Source organism: Microcebus murinus, chromosome 14 (genome assembly GCF_040939455.1).
Source record: "Microcebus murinus isolate Inina chromosome 14, M.murinus_Inina_mat1.0, whole genome shotgun sequence".
Lineage (NCBI taxonomy): Eukaryota > Metazoa > Chordata > Mammalia > Primates > Cheirogaleidae > Microcebus > Microcebus murinus.
The window spans coordinates 36,309,498-36,323,449 of NC_134117.1; the positions used below are offsets into that span (position 1 = coordinate 36,309,498).

General features: G+C 44.1%; 1 protein-coding gene across 1 annotated transcript in view; it reads right to left on the reverse strand.

Moving 5' to 3' along the window:
• Positions 1 to 12,490, reverse strand: part of PAPSS2 (3'-phosphoadenosine 5'-phosphosulfate synthase 2) — an 84,411-nt gene extending 71,921 nt beyond the window's left edge. Inside the window, exon 1 of the mRNA XM_012762891.2 lies at positions 12,333 to 12,490. Within this exon, the coding sequence (XP_012618345.1) occupies positions 12,333 to 12,359 (27 nt within the window). The 5' untranslated portion in view covers positions 12,360 to 12,490. The remainder of the gene's footprint in view (positions 1 to 12,332) is intronic.
• Positions 12,491 to 13,952: the final 1,462 nt, after the last annotated feature.

A 13,952-nucleotide genomic window follows, 5' to 3' on the forward strand; every position in this document is an offset into this window, starting at 1 on the left:
GTCCACAGGACGTAATTTGCAAACCCCTGGTCTACAGGACCAAGTTTCCCCAAGATATACCCTTCTCTTTCCTCAAGGCCCTGCCTATATCAACTTTTTTATGTAGTAACTGTTTCTAATTTTATCTGCAACTATACACAAAGCTCAGCCAGTGTGATATGTAGACAGACATGGCTTCAGAATTTTTATGTTCCCTGGAAATAAGAAGGCAACCCAGGATAAAGTAGCAGCAAAGAAACAGTTTCGTTCCCAGTGTCCTCATTAAGAGACACATATACACACACACAAAAAAAGAAAAACTTGAATGTACCACTTTCCCTATTTCAAAGATCATGTGTCAGATTTTTTTAGAAACATAAAAATGTATATAATTAGTGAAATCACTTAATTTGCATAACATTTACAGCATTTGATCTCCCCATGAAAATGAGGCCATATCATGTCTCACAGCACATAATTAACTTGGTGAAATCCTAATAAGAAACCCTTTGTTCCAGATATCATTCAGATATCCCTGAGTCTGCATCTGTTCTCAGAGACAAAACATAGGACTAGGCCACTGAAGCTGGCAAACTTGGGTTGCCTCTGCTATTATATTGGCCCACAAGAAGACTTCAGGGAATTTATCTCATCTCTTTATTTTAGTGTCCTCGTCTATGATTTGTAATACATACAACTACCTATTATGTAGAGCTGCTAGGATAAGAAGATTGTATGCATAAGTCTTGCTCAACATAATGAAAGAAAGATATTATGCATACCCAGAGGAGCTCCACTATGATCCAGGGAGGTGGCACACATCAAATCGAGCCTCCTGAAATGTGTAGCTGCATTCAGAAGGTGCTTGAACCCACCACACAATTATAGCCTTCAACACGGGTCTTAGCTGCCGCTCCTCACACGAGCCCTGTTGGTGTTCCACTGCGGGCCGTGCTTTCCTAGCTCTGTGTAGTTTCTTGATATTCTTTCCCAATTGGCTCTGGCAACGAGGCTGTGTATATGACACAGGCTCCTTGAACCATGAAAGATTAAAATTCTGTGCTGAGCTGTGGAAACGCTGCCGAAACCTCTAGTACATCCAGAGAACAGGCTCATAGCTTTCGGGGCTTTGGGAACTTGTAACTCATGAATGCTCAACTGTGCAGCACTCACATAATGAACAAGGCAGGGTCTAGAGTTACGTGTAAGGCACTGCAATTATGTCTAAGGATACTTATTCTTGAGTGCATGCATTCACCCACTAGAACACTGAAGCTTTGTATTCTTAAGGTGCAACGTTGGGTTCGATTCCAAAGATTACTGTTCCTAAAACTGGCCACAGAGCCTCATCCAAACTAACATTTAATGCCTTTTAATGGCATTTGCTAAAATCCACATCTTCTAAAGATTATACGACATTCCCAAAAGTCCCTGAGGACTATCACTTTCAAAAGCGACCACATGATTTTTTTCATTTCTTCACTGCATTAATCAGCATCCACAAAGACAAAATTAGAATGCGTGTTTAAATAATCAAAAGATTCTTCTTCATTCTCACAGCCCTAGTATCCATTACATGTTACATTAACTGAAGAAAAAGAAGAGAAAAGAAAAATGATTGAAAACATGTCATTTGTGTTCCAGCTCTGCCACTTAGGTTTGGACATCCTGAAATGATTTATGTAACCTCAACAAGCCTCAGAGTTCTCAACTAAAAATTAGGGATAAGAACACCAAGTATTTGCTAGGTCATTGTGAGTGTGCGATGGCATACTGTATAGACAGTCCCTGGATCAGTGCTTGTTCACTTCCCCTATTTGGAGAACCCAGTTGGAGACACGAGGTACTTTCCTGAATCCCAAGGGAGTTTATGATGTCGACAAGAATTAATAACATAATGTGGTGCTTAAAAGGCTTTTTTGATCATAGCCCCAACACTGAAAAGAAAACTGAAGAAGCCAGGTATTAATGCTGATCCCAGATTTTTCCATTCACTATCTGTGGCTAACTGTGCAGAGAAAATACATTCTTTTGACAGAATTTTGTATCCCATTGTAAAGACACAGATTCAGTGATTCAATTTCTATGCAGTCATTCCTATTCTCTTCATTTAGATAACATAACCCCTCTGCAGTAAAAGACTTCAATTTCACCCCTGAAATAAATCCAACCAATGCCACCCTCCCCGCCTGAGCATGGGCGCCATCTTCTTACACAATGGTCTCCTGAGGATGGGAATCCAAACCTTCCAGCACCTACCACTGAGGTGCTGGCCCAGGACTGCTGAAAACTTGGACTTCCCTGACCTATGCGATAGAATGAGACAACTGCAAATATCATGGAAGGTGCCTTTTACAATTCCATGATTTCTAGGCACCCCTCATTGATCCCAATGAAATGTAAGCAGCATCTGGTTGCCAACATCCTTAAGCCTGGACCTTAGTTGGGTCAAATTTTTATTATGTGAAGACATGCATTGGTGGTCTACTTTCTTTTCTATCATCTATAAATCATGATTACAACTTGGCTCAATTATAGCAGCTTTACCAGAAACAAATCATTCTGTTCACATTTGCTGAATGCTGTCATGGCAGTAAGGCTAAGCGACAAAATCTATTACTTATACTTGTTGAGTCTGCGAACACAGAAAATTTATTTTCCAATTATTCACCTTATGTTATCATAAGAAAAGAAATATATGTGATGGTGAAGGTAACATGTATTTGCTAATTTATGCCATTTACTCTTTTTTAAAAAAGCACTGGAGAATGTCTCTAAAGAGAATTCATTATTATTATCTTGAGAGATTAGCGGTAGAGAGCTGCCAAAATATTTTACAAATGAAACAGTAATACGTTACTAGCTACCTAATGGACGTTGGGTCCTTGGCATTTAAGTCTCGTTCCCTCTATGAAATAAACAATTCATTAACTGCACAGAAGCTAGTAAGATTTTAGCTTCTCCTTTGGGTAACTCTCTAAAGACTCATTTCAGATAAACAAGTTCCCTTCTGACTATTTATTTATAAACTTGCTTCAGAAGATAGTGAAGATTGAATGAGCTAATGCACAGGACAGTGCTCAGTAAGTGTTGGTAATAAACAGGTTACACAGAGTAGGAATTTTCTAATAAAACATGTTCTAAAAGGGAAAACTTCAGATAAATACGCAAATTCCCCAGTTGAATTTTAATGCCTGAGTTTTATTTGATTTCTTCTTATTTATATGGCTAACTTAAACACATGGGATGAATACAAAAATGTTTTAGTTATGATTTAGTTATTTTTTAGGGCTAATACAACTACTGAAAACATTGTTGTATTAGTAACTCCCATGGCTCTAATTACTCATTTGATTTAGGAAAAGACTCTCTATTGGGACTGAGCAATTTAGGTAGATTTACCTGACAGGACCATGTGATTATTGACTTCATGGTACTTCAAGAACTTAGGAGATAATGGAAATGGATACATTTAGGAATAAAACTGAACGCAGGCGCTAGTCTGTAACTGGACTTGGTCCAACTCTTCACCTAATATAGGTTTATCTGTCCAGCATGCTATGTAATCATCGGCATTTCCTTTTTTGATAAAACCATTGAGAAGATTAAACCATTTGAGAAGATTTAAGGAAGACTGAGTAAGAAGGGAGTGGGTTGAAATTTCTAAAGAGAAACAGGTTGGCCAATCAAAACTATTTCAAAATAGTCAAGTTACGTCTTTGAAGCACTGCTCTTTGGTCTCTTCTATCTCCAGAACGCCAGGACAAAGTGCTAAAGCTAAATTAGAGTGTAACTGTGACTTATTGATAACCAACTGGAAAGGAGTATTTATTTATGGTGACTAGTTCTTTGCGAATAAAAGAAAAAACAAAGCTGTAGTAAATGGGTAGGGACACTTTCAAAGGACATGTAATAAAGAAAAAAGTCCCAGGTGTCTGATAATGTGGTCAGAGTTCTAGCTTTGTGGTAGTACCACCAACTGCTCAGCCAGGAGGCCGGCCATGGGCCGTTACAAAGCTCTTAAACGCTGTCTGTCAACCGTAATATTAATATAAAGGGTTTGAAGAAGATGAGCTCTTAATTTTCCTTCCAGAAGTAAAACACTCAACTGTTTTTAAAACACACCCTTGCGTACACACACACACAGAGATTTTTAAAGTAAGGACGGCCTGAATAAAGAGTAAATAATTTCAAAAGTTAACTGAGTAGAAAAAAGAATGGAAAAAATGTATGGAAAGTTAGTTGGGAATTTTATTGCTTTTGGCCCAAGGCCACTGCAAGGCTTACTGGGCAGAAGGTTGAGAGAATATAAAGGTTGTGGGTGGAGTCCTTCAATTAGAAAAAGCAAATGCTGTGTTTAGAACAGACTTAAAGACAGTTTGAATGAACTAAAAACTATAATTAAAGAATGTAAGGCTTTAGTAGCTATGATTAATTATGACAAGTAGAATTCCTGGGTTAGTTATTCAGTAAGTATTTGGTAAGTGAATGAAGTAAACAAATATGTAAGGATTTCGACAGGAACTAAAAAAGGAAAGGATTTTAGAGATTTTTAAGAAAAAGTAACATACATGAGACCACCAGCAGAGGACCAAAAAGTGAATTCAGGTTTTTAACACTAGCAAAAATATGAAAATAAAAATAGTCACTAATGTCTTTGAGTTGCTGATTTTCCTGGAAACTGGGAAAAAAGGAATGAGCCATAAATCAGTAATGATTGGGGAAGGGTATAGAACGAGGTCTATAGGGATAAAATTTCAGATTTTATAGTATATGGTTTAAATTGATAAGTAAAGTCTGCAAACAATTTTAAAAACACACATCCAGCATAATTTTTTTAAAAGGTAATTATAGTTTTATTAGACTGGACATAGGTGCTTAGTGGATAAAAATAAATATTTTTCATAATTAAAACATATAAAGCAGATGTCAACTAGATATTTAAAGCAAATAGAAATGATCATTATTAATGATGATGCAGCATTTGATAAATGTATATAACTGTTTGTTTTTTGTCTGTTTGTTTTTTCTTTTTTTGAGACAGAGTCTCACTCTGTTGCCCTGGCTAGAGTGCCGTGGCATCAGCCTAGCTCACAGCAACCTCAAACTCCTGGGCTCAAGCAATCCTTCTGCCTCAGCCTCCCGAGTAGCTGGGACTACAGGCATGCGCCACCATGTCCGGCTAATTTTTTCTATATATTTTTAGTTGGCCAATTAATTTCTTTCTATTTTTTAGTAGAGACGGGGTCTGACTCTTGCTCAGGCTGGTTTCAAACTCCTGATCTTGGGCGATCCGCTCACCTCGGCCTCCCAGAGTGCTAGGATTACAGGCGTGAGCCAACCGCACCCAGCCTATGTAACTGTTTTTAAAAAGCTTTACAACAGGTCAAAGGCTATATACTTTCATTGTCAAAAGTTAAGATTTGGTGCTGGATGTGTTGCGTTCGGCACACTTATGTCACAGTCATGCTTTCACAGTACTAACCACAGCAAACTCAACTCCGGGAGTAAATCTGAAAAGCAGAGTTTGATGCTGATAAGATTTGAAAGGAAGTCACAGCACCATTTTACACACCATGTGTCACCAGAGGTGAGTTATATTTCAAGTTTTGATACAGCAGCTCTTTTACAAAGAGAAAAATATTCCTACCTTGTGCACCAGTTTATTCTAAATCGAAAAATAAATATTTGGTGATCAAAAAGGCAGGAAGGAGGAACAAGAAGACCAAATTTGTAACAAACCCAATGCTTATGATAAACCAACAAACCTTCCTGGAAAAGCTTTATTTAATCTTTATTAGAAGGTAAGCAATTTCTTCCAAAAATTGGGCTAAAAAAAAAAAAAAGAAAGAAAGAAAGAAAGGAAGCAAAGGGGGCTTAGGCACCAGTGTGAGTATGGAAAAGGGGGATAGTATCCTGCCCCAGGTGCTGGGCTTGGGGGAGAGGGGGGCTAATTAGCCTTGGGGGCTCTGAAAGTAGAAGGCATTGGGTGTGCTTTTGATCTCCGAGAAGAGGCATGGGTGGACCTCAACAGTCCCCGGAGCTCCTCAAAGTTTCCACGGAGTCACACCAAAGCGGGAGCCTGGTTGCCACACTTCTGGGAGTGGCGAGGAAGTTTCAAGAACCTTAACCAGCTCCACCAGGTTTCCCCCACAGCCCCAGAGCCACCCTAGAGCAAGAAAATGAATTCAGGGTACCCAGCAGTGCATGGAAAAAGCAAGCAGAGTTGCTGAAACTGAAGGGGCCTTTCAAACAGGAATGCACTTGAACTGGAATGCACTGAGGATCAGACAGGACAAGGTGAGTGTCTAAGGATGCCTGCACAGGCAGAGGCCACCAAGACGAGGTGAGCACTCCCCACCCCAGGCTGCTGCACTTTGTAGGGATAAAAGGATTACATTAAATATTTCTGACTAGCTATCTGACTGAAGTTCACAAAGTACTCCCTTTATGAGAGTGGCCCAGGGCTGGGAGGGCACAAGTATGACAAGACACATTAATGATTCATTGGGATCAAGAAGAGGCAGAGGTTTCTATTTCCAGCAGATGGGTTAGGTGATTCAGATTGATCCTTCCACTGAAAATAACTAAAAATGCTGGTTATAAAATAATCTAATTTAAAACGGCAAATAACTGACAAAATAGTAAGAAATTGTTGCCAGGCCAAAATCTAGGGGAAAGTAGAAACCCAAAGAGGTAAGCAAGTTGGGAAGCACTTTTATCCTTAAGAGACATAATTGAACTGATTTTGACAGCCTCACTTGGGGAGGTGAAACAGAAATCAAAGCCACGAACCCACCCAAGTAGGAAGAATAAACAGGCCTTCCTCACATTAAGCTGGGCTCCTAAGAATCTACACCCTAAAAATAAGAGTGAATCAGAATAAGCCCACCTCCCACTCCTGCAGACCTCAAGGACAGTGTCCTTGGCATAGAAAGAGTAGGTAAGGAAGGGTCCATGGGAAGTTGTGTTCACAAGCTGGCCCCGGGTGTGCAAAATTGCAACCCAAATTCACATCGCCTGGGTGGTCTAAAAAAAGTGGTGAATTTAAGTTAAAGCACTCTCAGACTGGGAGTACGGCCACACACCTGGCAGAAACAAAAGCAAATCCTTTCTGGGGGGAAAAAAGCCATTCATTCTAAGCCTCTAAGAATCCCTGCAAGTAATTTTTCAGCAGTGATGACAAATATCAAGTCAAAAATAACCAAGCACACAAGAACAGACAGATAAGAGGGGAGAGTGAGGAATCTAAGAAAAATACGATCCTAAGAGCAAATTCATCCTGTGATGAATTCTGTAGCCATTTATTCATTCATTTATTCAACAAATATTGAGCACCTACTCTGTGCCAGGCTCTATGCCAAGTGCTGAACACATCTGCTGTGTCAGCTGTCATTTCGATGGATCACCCAAGGGGCTAAAAGGTCTATTGAGCTACCATTATATTTATGTTTATTTACCTTGAGTTTTCCTAACACTTCCAAACACAAAGATTAATGAGTGCCCATTACTATTTAGTGATAGGCTTTGAAATAAACAGAACTCTCCTAGGACTGAGCTTGACATCACCGATTCCTTTCCCAGACTCTCATTCCCTAAATGCTCCACATTAGAGCCAAGCCTAATTATCCCCCAAGCCAGCTACAGAGCCACGTGCATTAACAGAAAAGTGATGAAAGACAAAGACAACTATCTCATAGAGACAGAAAACTCAGAGTTAACTACACTTATCTTTAACTGTACTAAAATGCAAATAGATGATCTAATAAATGGTGATCGCATGAATTGGAAAACTTATTTATTTATTTACTTATTAGAGAGAGGCTCTCCCTATGTTGCCCAGGCTGGAGTACAGTGGCTATTCACAGGTGCAATCATAGCTCACTCCAGCCTCAAACTCCTGGGCTCAAGTGATCCTCCAGCCTCAGCCTCAGCCTCAGGGATAGCTGGAACTATGGGCCTGCACCTCTGCATTAGGCTGGAAACATTAGTTTTAAAGTAGATTTAGAAACAGTTGAAGGCACTAGAAGGGTGGAGAGAACTTAGTCCAATGTTTACCTTATATATAGATTGTCTTTCTTGGCCAATGTTGCTTCCAACAGCCTGCTGGTATTGGGGATACCCTGCTACCTCTACACTAACTCTCAGCCTGTGTCTTCTCACCAGGTTTTTACAATAAGGATTTACATTTCACCTCTATACTTCTGCATTTGTTTTTCCTTATTAAATATTCTGATGGCTGTCATTTACTTAGCCTTTAAAACAATATGACCTGGGCTTTTTTCTCCTTATGTATGCCAAGCCATGACAGTATAGTTTAATAATAACAGTAACAGTGGTTACTGTATATGCGGCACTAACTCTGGGTCTGACACTATGCAAGACACTTTTTAGGAGTTATTTACCCCTCAGGACAATTGTAAGGGACAGTCATTATTACCTCCACTTTACAGACAAGGAAACTATGGGCCAGAGAGATTACAGCCTGAAACAGAAGTGCAGAGGGAGCAAGAACATGGGTCTTGATGTTCCATAGACCTGAATTTAAGTCGTGCCCTGCCCCTGGCCTTTGTCCTTCCCTAGAGAAAATGCTGTTTCCTGAGACGAGGCATGCAGTGGGGATGAGATGACATCCAGTGTGTCTGAGTGCCTGGCCTCCTCCAGAATCGCTTTGTTTCTGCCTCCTTCCAATGGTTACTCACCTAGAAATTCACGTCTTACTTTAGGTAGCATCTTTAGATAGTTGTAAAAGTAGCTGCTCCCAGGGAATTAATGTGGTTATTATATAGAATTCTAAAAATAATGAAAAGGTAGATGATCATTGACAACTCTGAAGAGCTTTACAGTTTGGAATAAGCTTTCATTCCTTCCCAATCATTGGCTTATTTGATCCTTTAGACAATAATTTAATGTCTCGATTTTTTTAGATTGGGTATCTCCAGAACATAACAACATTGTCTGTGGGCCTTGAAAAATGCTAACCCAAGAAATGGTGCAAAGGAAGGGCCTAAGCCTTTGCCTCCCTCCCTCCCAGTCGTCCACAGGCTGTCTGCCTGTCCTGCTCCTGGGTATCTGCGCATGTGCGTAGGGGGTGGAGGTGGGAGGGTGGCCAGGGTTGGAGGTTAGGCGAGGGTGGAAGGGAGGGATGTGACTGCTAGCTGTTTCTCTGGTTTCCATGGTAAGGATGCCTAGCAGAGAAGGAATGTGCTACCTTCCTTTATAAAAGAACATTTCATTTTTTCCTCAATCTTATGACAAAATCATCCTACACTCTTTCATTTAAACCTAAACTACATACTCTCCCTGGAGTGGTCAGAACTGAAAGGCTATGTTCATCTAGAGAGGGTGGCAAAAATGCCTGGAAAAGATGGGTCCAGCCTGCCCCCCAGCCCACCCCAGTATACCACCTGGCACACAGTAGGGGCTCAACAATTATTTGAGGTCACTGCAGTGGTGCGGTGTGAATTAGCTGTCCTCTGTTGACAATGTAGAAAACAATGTCATGATTCCCACAAGTTCCTAAAAAGCTCAGCCCAGCCTCACTCCTAGGCTAGCTTCCAAGGTCAGTAAGACTCGCTTCCCAAATACTTGCCTAGGTCAGAGGTCACATGTGTGGGTAGGTTTTATTGTGGTCCACAAAGTTTTAAAATATATTTTGGAAAAACAAAACCACAACAAAAAAACCCACAATGTTTGAATTAACATTTAAAGCTTGAGAAATTTCACATGATACTACAACTGGCTTGCTGTAAATAGTACCAATAGTATCTCTCTGGCCCTTTCGGGAACTTGAGTTGGTGCCTGGATTATAACTATGTTACACTAAAATAAAAATTCAGAGGCCGGGCGCGGTGAGGAGGCCGAGGTGGGTGGATTGCTCGAGGTCAGGAGTTCCAAACCTCCTGAGCAAAATCGAGACCCCGTCTCTACTATAAATAGAAAGAAATTAATTGGCCAACTAATATATATAGAAAAAATTAGCCGGGCATGGTGGCGCATGCCTGTAGTCCCAGCTACTTGGGAGGCTGAGGCAGAAGGATTGTTTGAGCCCAGGAGTTTGAGGTTGCTGTGAGCTAGGCTGACGCCACAGCACTCACTCTAGCCTAAGCAACAAAGCGAGACTCTGTCTCAAAAAAAAAAAAAATTCAGAAAAGTCCTGTTTCAATTTGCCATTTCAGGTGTTAATTTAATCCTATATATAAAACACACACACATATACACATGCATGCACCAATAAAAAAGAAGGTTCAACATGTGTAAATACAAAACTCAAACCCTCCAGCTCTCCAATTTCTCATCGCTTTTAACTGTGCAGAGTCCCCACAATCAATCTGTAAATTCCCTGTTCTCAAACTCTCCACTGCACAGGCTCTTGCTGACTAGAAGCATGAAAAGGAGAGAGCACCTGTCCCTTTCTTACTAATGCTCACCAAAGCCCTCCATCAGAACTGAGAAGGAATTTTTTTTTTTTTTTGATACAGTGTCTCATTCTGTCTCACCCCAGCTAGAGTGCCGTGGCATCATCATAGCTCACTACAACCTCAAACTCCTGGGCTAGAGCGATCCTCCTGCCTCAGCCTCCCAAGTAGCTGGGTCTACAGGCACACACCACCATACCTGGCTAATTTTTCTATTTTCTGTAGAGAGCAGGTCTCGCTCTTGCTCATGCTCCTGGCCTCAAGCGATCTTCCTGCCTCGGCCTCCCGGAGTGCTAGGATTCCAGGTGTGAACCACCACACCCAGCCTGAGAAGAAATTATTGATGCGAGCAGTGAGGTAAGAATTAAAACCCCACTGATATAAAATGGTACCAGTACAGCAGCTTGCCATTTAGAAGACACCATTTAGGATTTTACAGAAATTAATCAAATGAAACAGAAATAAAATACAAGTGATTTTCTTCATTATTTTAAAAATATATTACAGTACTACGAGTCTTCTCACTTTAAAATCATCCCTACGAAAGGCAGCTGGACCCTGACTATTGTCCCTTCCCAAACTGATGCCACCTTCTTCCTGGACCCTCCTGCTGGTCCGCTGTGGCCTCCTGAAACCCCACCTACCCTTTCTCATGCTGTTCCAGTGACACTTCCAGCCCCCCCACAATGGCCCCTCCATGCTCCTTTCCTACTTGGTTCCTTACTTCTCCCGCAGCCCACCACAAATACACCCCAAAGACATTCCAGCAACACGCATTATATCAGGATAGTAATAGACATTTATTGGGCACCTACTTGTGCCCCGCATAAGTCTGGCTGTTGGAGAGCGGTCAGCCGGTCCGGTAACCACCACGATCACCCAGGGCTCGCAGTGTGGCGGCTAAAGATGAATGTTCAACAGCCAGACTTCCAGGTGCGACTTTAGTGGGACTTCAGCAAGGCTTGCTGGCCACAGCTGGGGCAGCCCAATGCCGTCTAGAAGGCTCCTTCCGACTCTAAGGGTCTATGACTACTGCTGCCATTTATTTTTCAGCTTTGTGAGGGTATAATTAATTGACAACAGAATTGCTGCCACTTTTAAGAATGCAAAATTTATAGGCGCCCATGCTGCTGCATGGGAAGGGAGCTTTTCTCTTTGGCATGCGCTCATATTTTCCATGAAACAAGGACAGCCCAGATTAATGCTGGATAAAACGACAGCCCCTCAAAACAGGCCCCTCTTCTTACTCCACCAAACCGAGGGCTACCCGCCCCCCGCCCCCGCCCCATTGCTGAACTCGAGGTGCCACCAGATAGCAACAGGGAGCCAAATCGAGCTAGAGGGTTAAGTCCTGCCAGTGTAGAAATGCAATTTCCTCCGGTTAGACTAGATAATTGCTGTTTCCTCTATGAAAGTCTATCATTACAGTCCACTCCAAGGCGGTTCCATAGACAAACCCCCAGCGACTGTCGCCGACGTGCGCCCAGGGACGGGACCTGGCAGGGCCGGAGGCAGCCGGGTCCGCCACCCACTCCGCCCGCGCGCGGGCATCCCACCGCAGAAAAGGCGCGTCTGGAACCGTTCTCGGGGAAGAAAGGGACTTTCCTATCTCTGGTCCTGGCTCTTGATCCAGGCCCGCTTTGCAAGCTCGAAGAGGTGGCTCCCGGGCGTGACAACCCCAACCAGCGCAGGTCCCAAAGAGGCGCGGGGCGGAGAGGGACTGCCTGGCGAGGGCTTTCCCGGGAATCCCGGACCAAGCCTTGCCCTCCTCCTTTCCCTCCTCTTCCTTCTCCTCCTCCTCCTCCTCCTCCTCCTCCCGACACTCATTCCGCGCCACGCCGGCTCCCTCCTCTCGGGGAGGGTGGGACCCTGGTACCCGGGAGCTGGCGCGGCTCGGTTGGAGGGGCGAGGGAGGGCAGGCTACCCGAAGCCTACCGTCTTCTGCTTCTTGACCCCCGACATGCTGGCTGGCTGCGGCAGAGCCCAGGTCCCCGGAGCGGAGAGGGAAGGACGCACGGGTTGCGGCGGCGGCTGCCCAACTCCCGGGAAGGAGGTATAAAAAGGCTCCGCAGACACGTCGCACTTCCCTTGACCAGCCCCCTTCTCCTACTCCTCCTCCCGCCGCGTTCCTCTCCGCCCCGTCGGCGGCGCCCAGTCCCGGGGACCCGGCCGCCGCCGCCTGGGCGGGGTCCCCGGCCCGGCCCCCTGAGTCGCGGGCGCGCGCCGCGCCAGCCCAGGTTCCAGGCGAGACCTTGCAGTCCAGGCGGCAGGCTGGCACGCCCGGCGCCCGGCCGGGCTCAAGTTCGCTCTCGACATCCCCACGCTCAGAGGGTCCCAGAGCATCCTCTACCTCCCACCCCCACCCCTGCACCCCTTCAAGGCAGTCTTCCTGCCTCTGGGGCCCAAGAGCTTATTTGGTGACATGGGCAAGGATGCCTGGTTGGCATGGTCCTCAGGAGGCACGGATGAGCAGCTCGTCATCATACACAGGAATAAAAACGACGTTAAACATTCACTGCTCCTTACACTGCGCTCTGCTGAGCTTTGCCTGAATCCCCACCTGCTCTTCCCCACCTGCGTCCTGCCCCTGGCCCAAGCAGCAAGTCCTGCTTTCTCCCCATTTTACAGACGAGACAACTGAGGCTTTCAGACTTTCCCAAGATTATTTTCCAAGTGAGGGGATCCATCTGAACCCAGGCTGTCAGCATCCACGGTGCAGACTCTACACCAGCAGCATCGCCCACGGTGATAAGTGCGTGAGACTCATGACTTGCCTGCTCACTCTGCAGCATGCTAAGGATGTGCATGCCTTCACTCCTTTCCAGCTCACAATGGCCTCCTGTGACAGATGAGCCAGCTGAGGCGCTGCCCCTCCTCACAAAGTCAGGTAAGCGAGGCCAACAGAAGCCCAGCAACGTGCTCAGTCCATTCCCAAAAGTATTCCTATAGTGACACTTCTGTGTGTTCCACAACTGGGGATGGACGCTGTGCAGAAGGAGAAAAAGGGGACACACGTTGAGGAGGTTCAGGGCCTAGACCTTGGGGTGTAAGGTTTTTGTTTTGGGGGTTTTAAAAAAATTATTCATTCAAGTATTTATTTATTTAGAGACAATGTCTCTCTCTGTCATTGCAGCCTCAAACACCTGGGCTCAAGCAGTCCTCTGGCCTCAGCGTCCAGAGTAGCTGAGACTATAGGCACATGCCACCAGGCCAGGCCAATTTTTTTCAGTTTTTAAGGGACAGGGTCTGGAATTCTTGGCTAGGGTTTTATTAAAGGTCAGTATGAGGCTGGGAGGTGCAGTGGCTCATGCTTGTAATCCTAGCTGTTTGGGAGGCCAAGGCAGTAAGATCCCTTGAGCCCAGGAGTTGGAGGTTGCAGTAAGCTATGATGACGCCGTTGCATTCTAGCAGGCTGACAAGAGGGAGACTCTATCTCAAAAAGAAAGAAAGAAGAAAGAAAAGTCACAGTATGAGGCTACTCTCTGAAAGGACCCAAATGTCAACGACAAGCAGAGGTAAGGAGAGAAGCTATAGTGACAAGCACCCTGGGGGGTA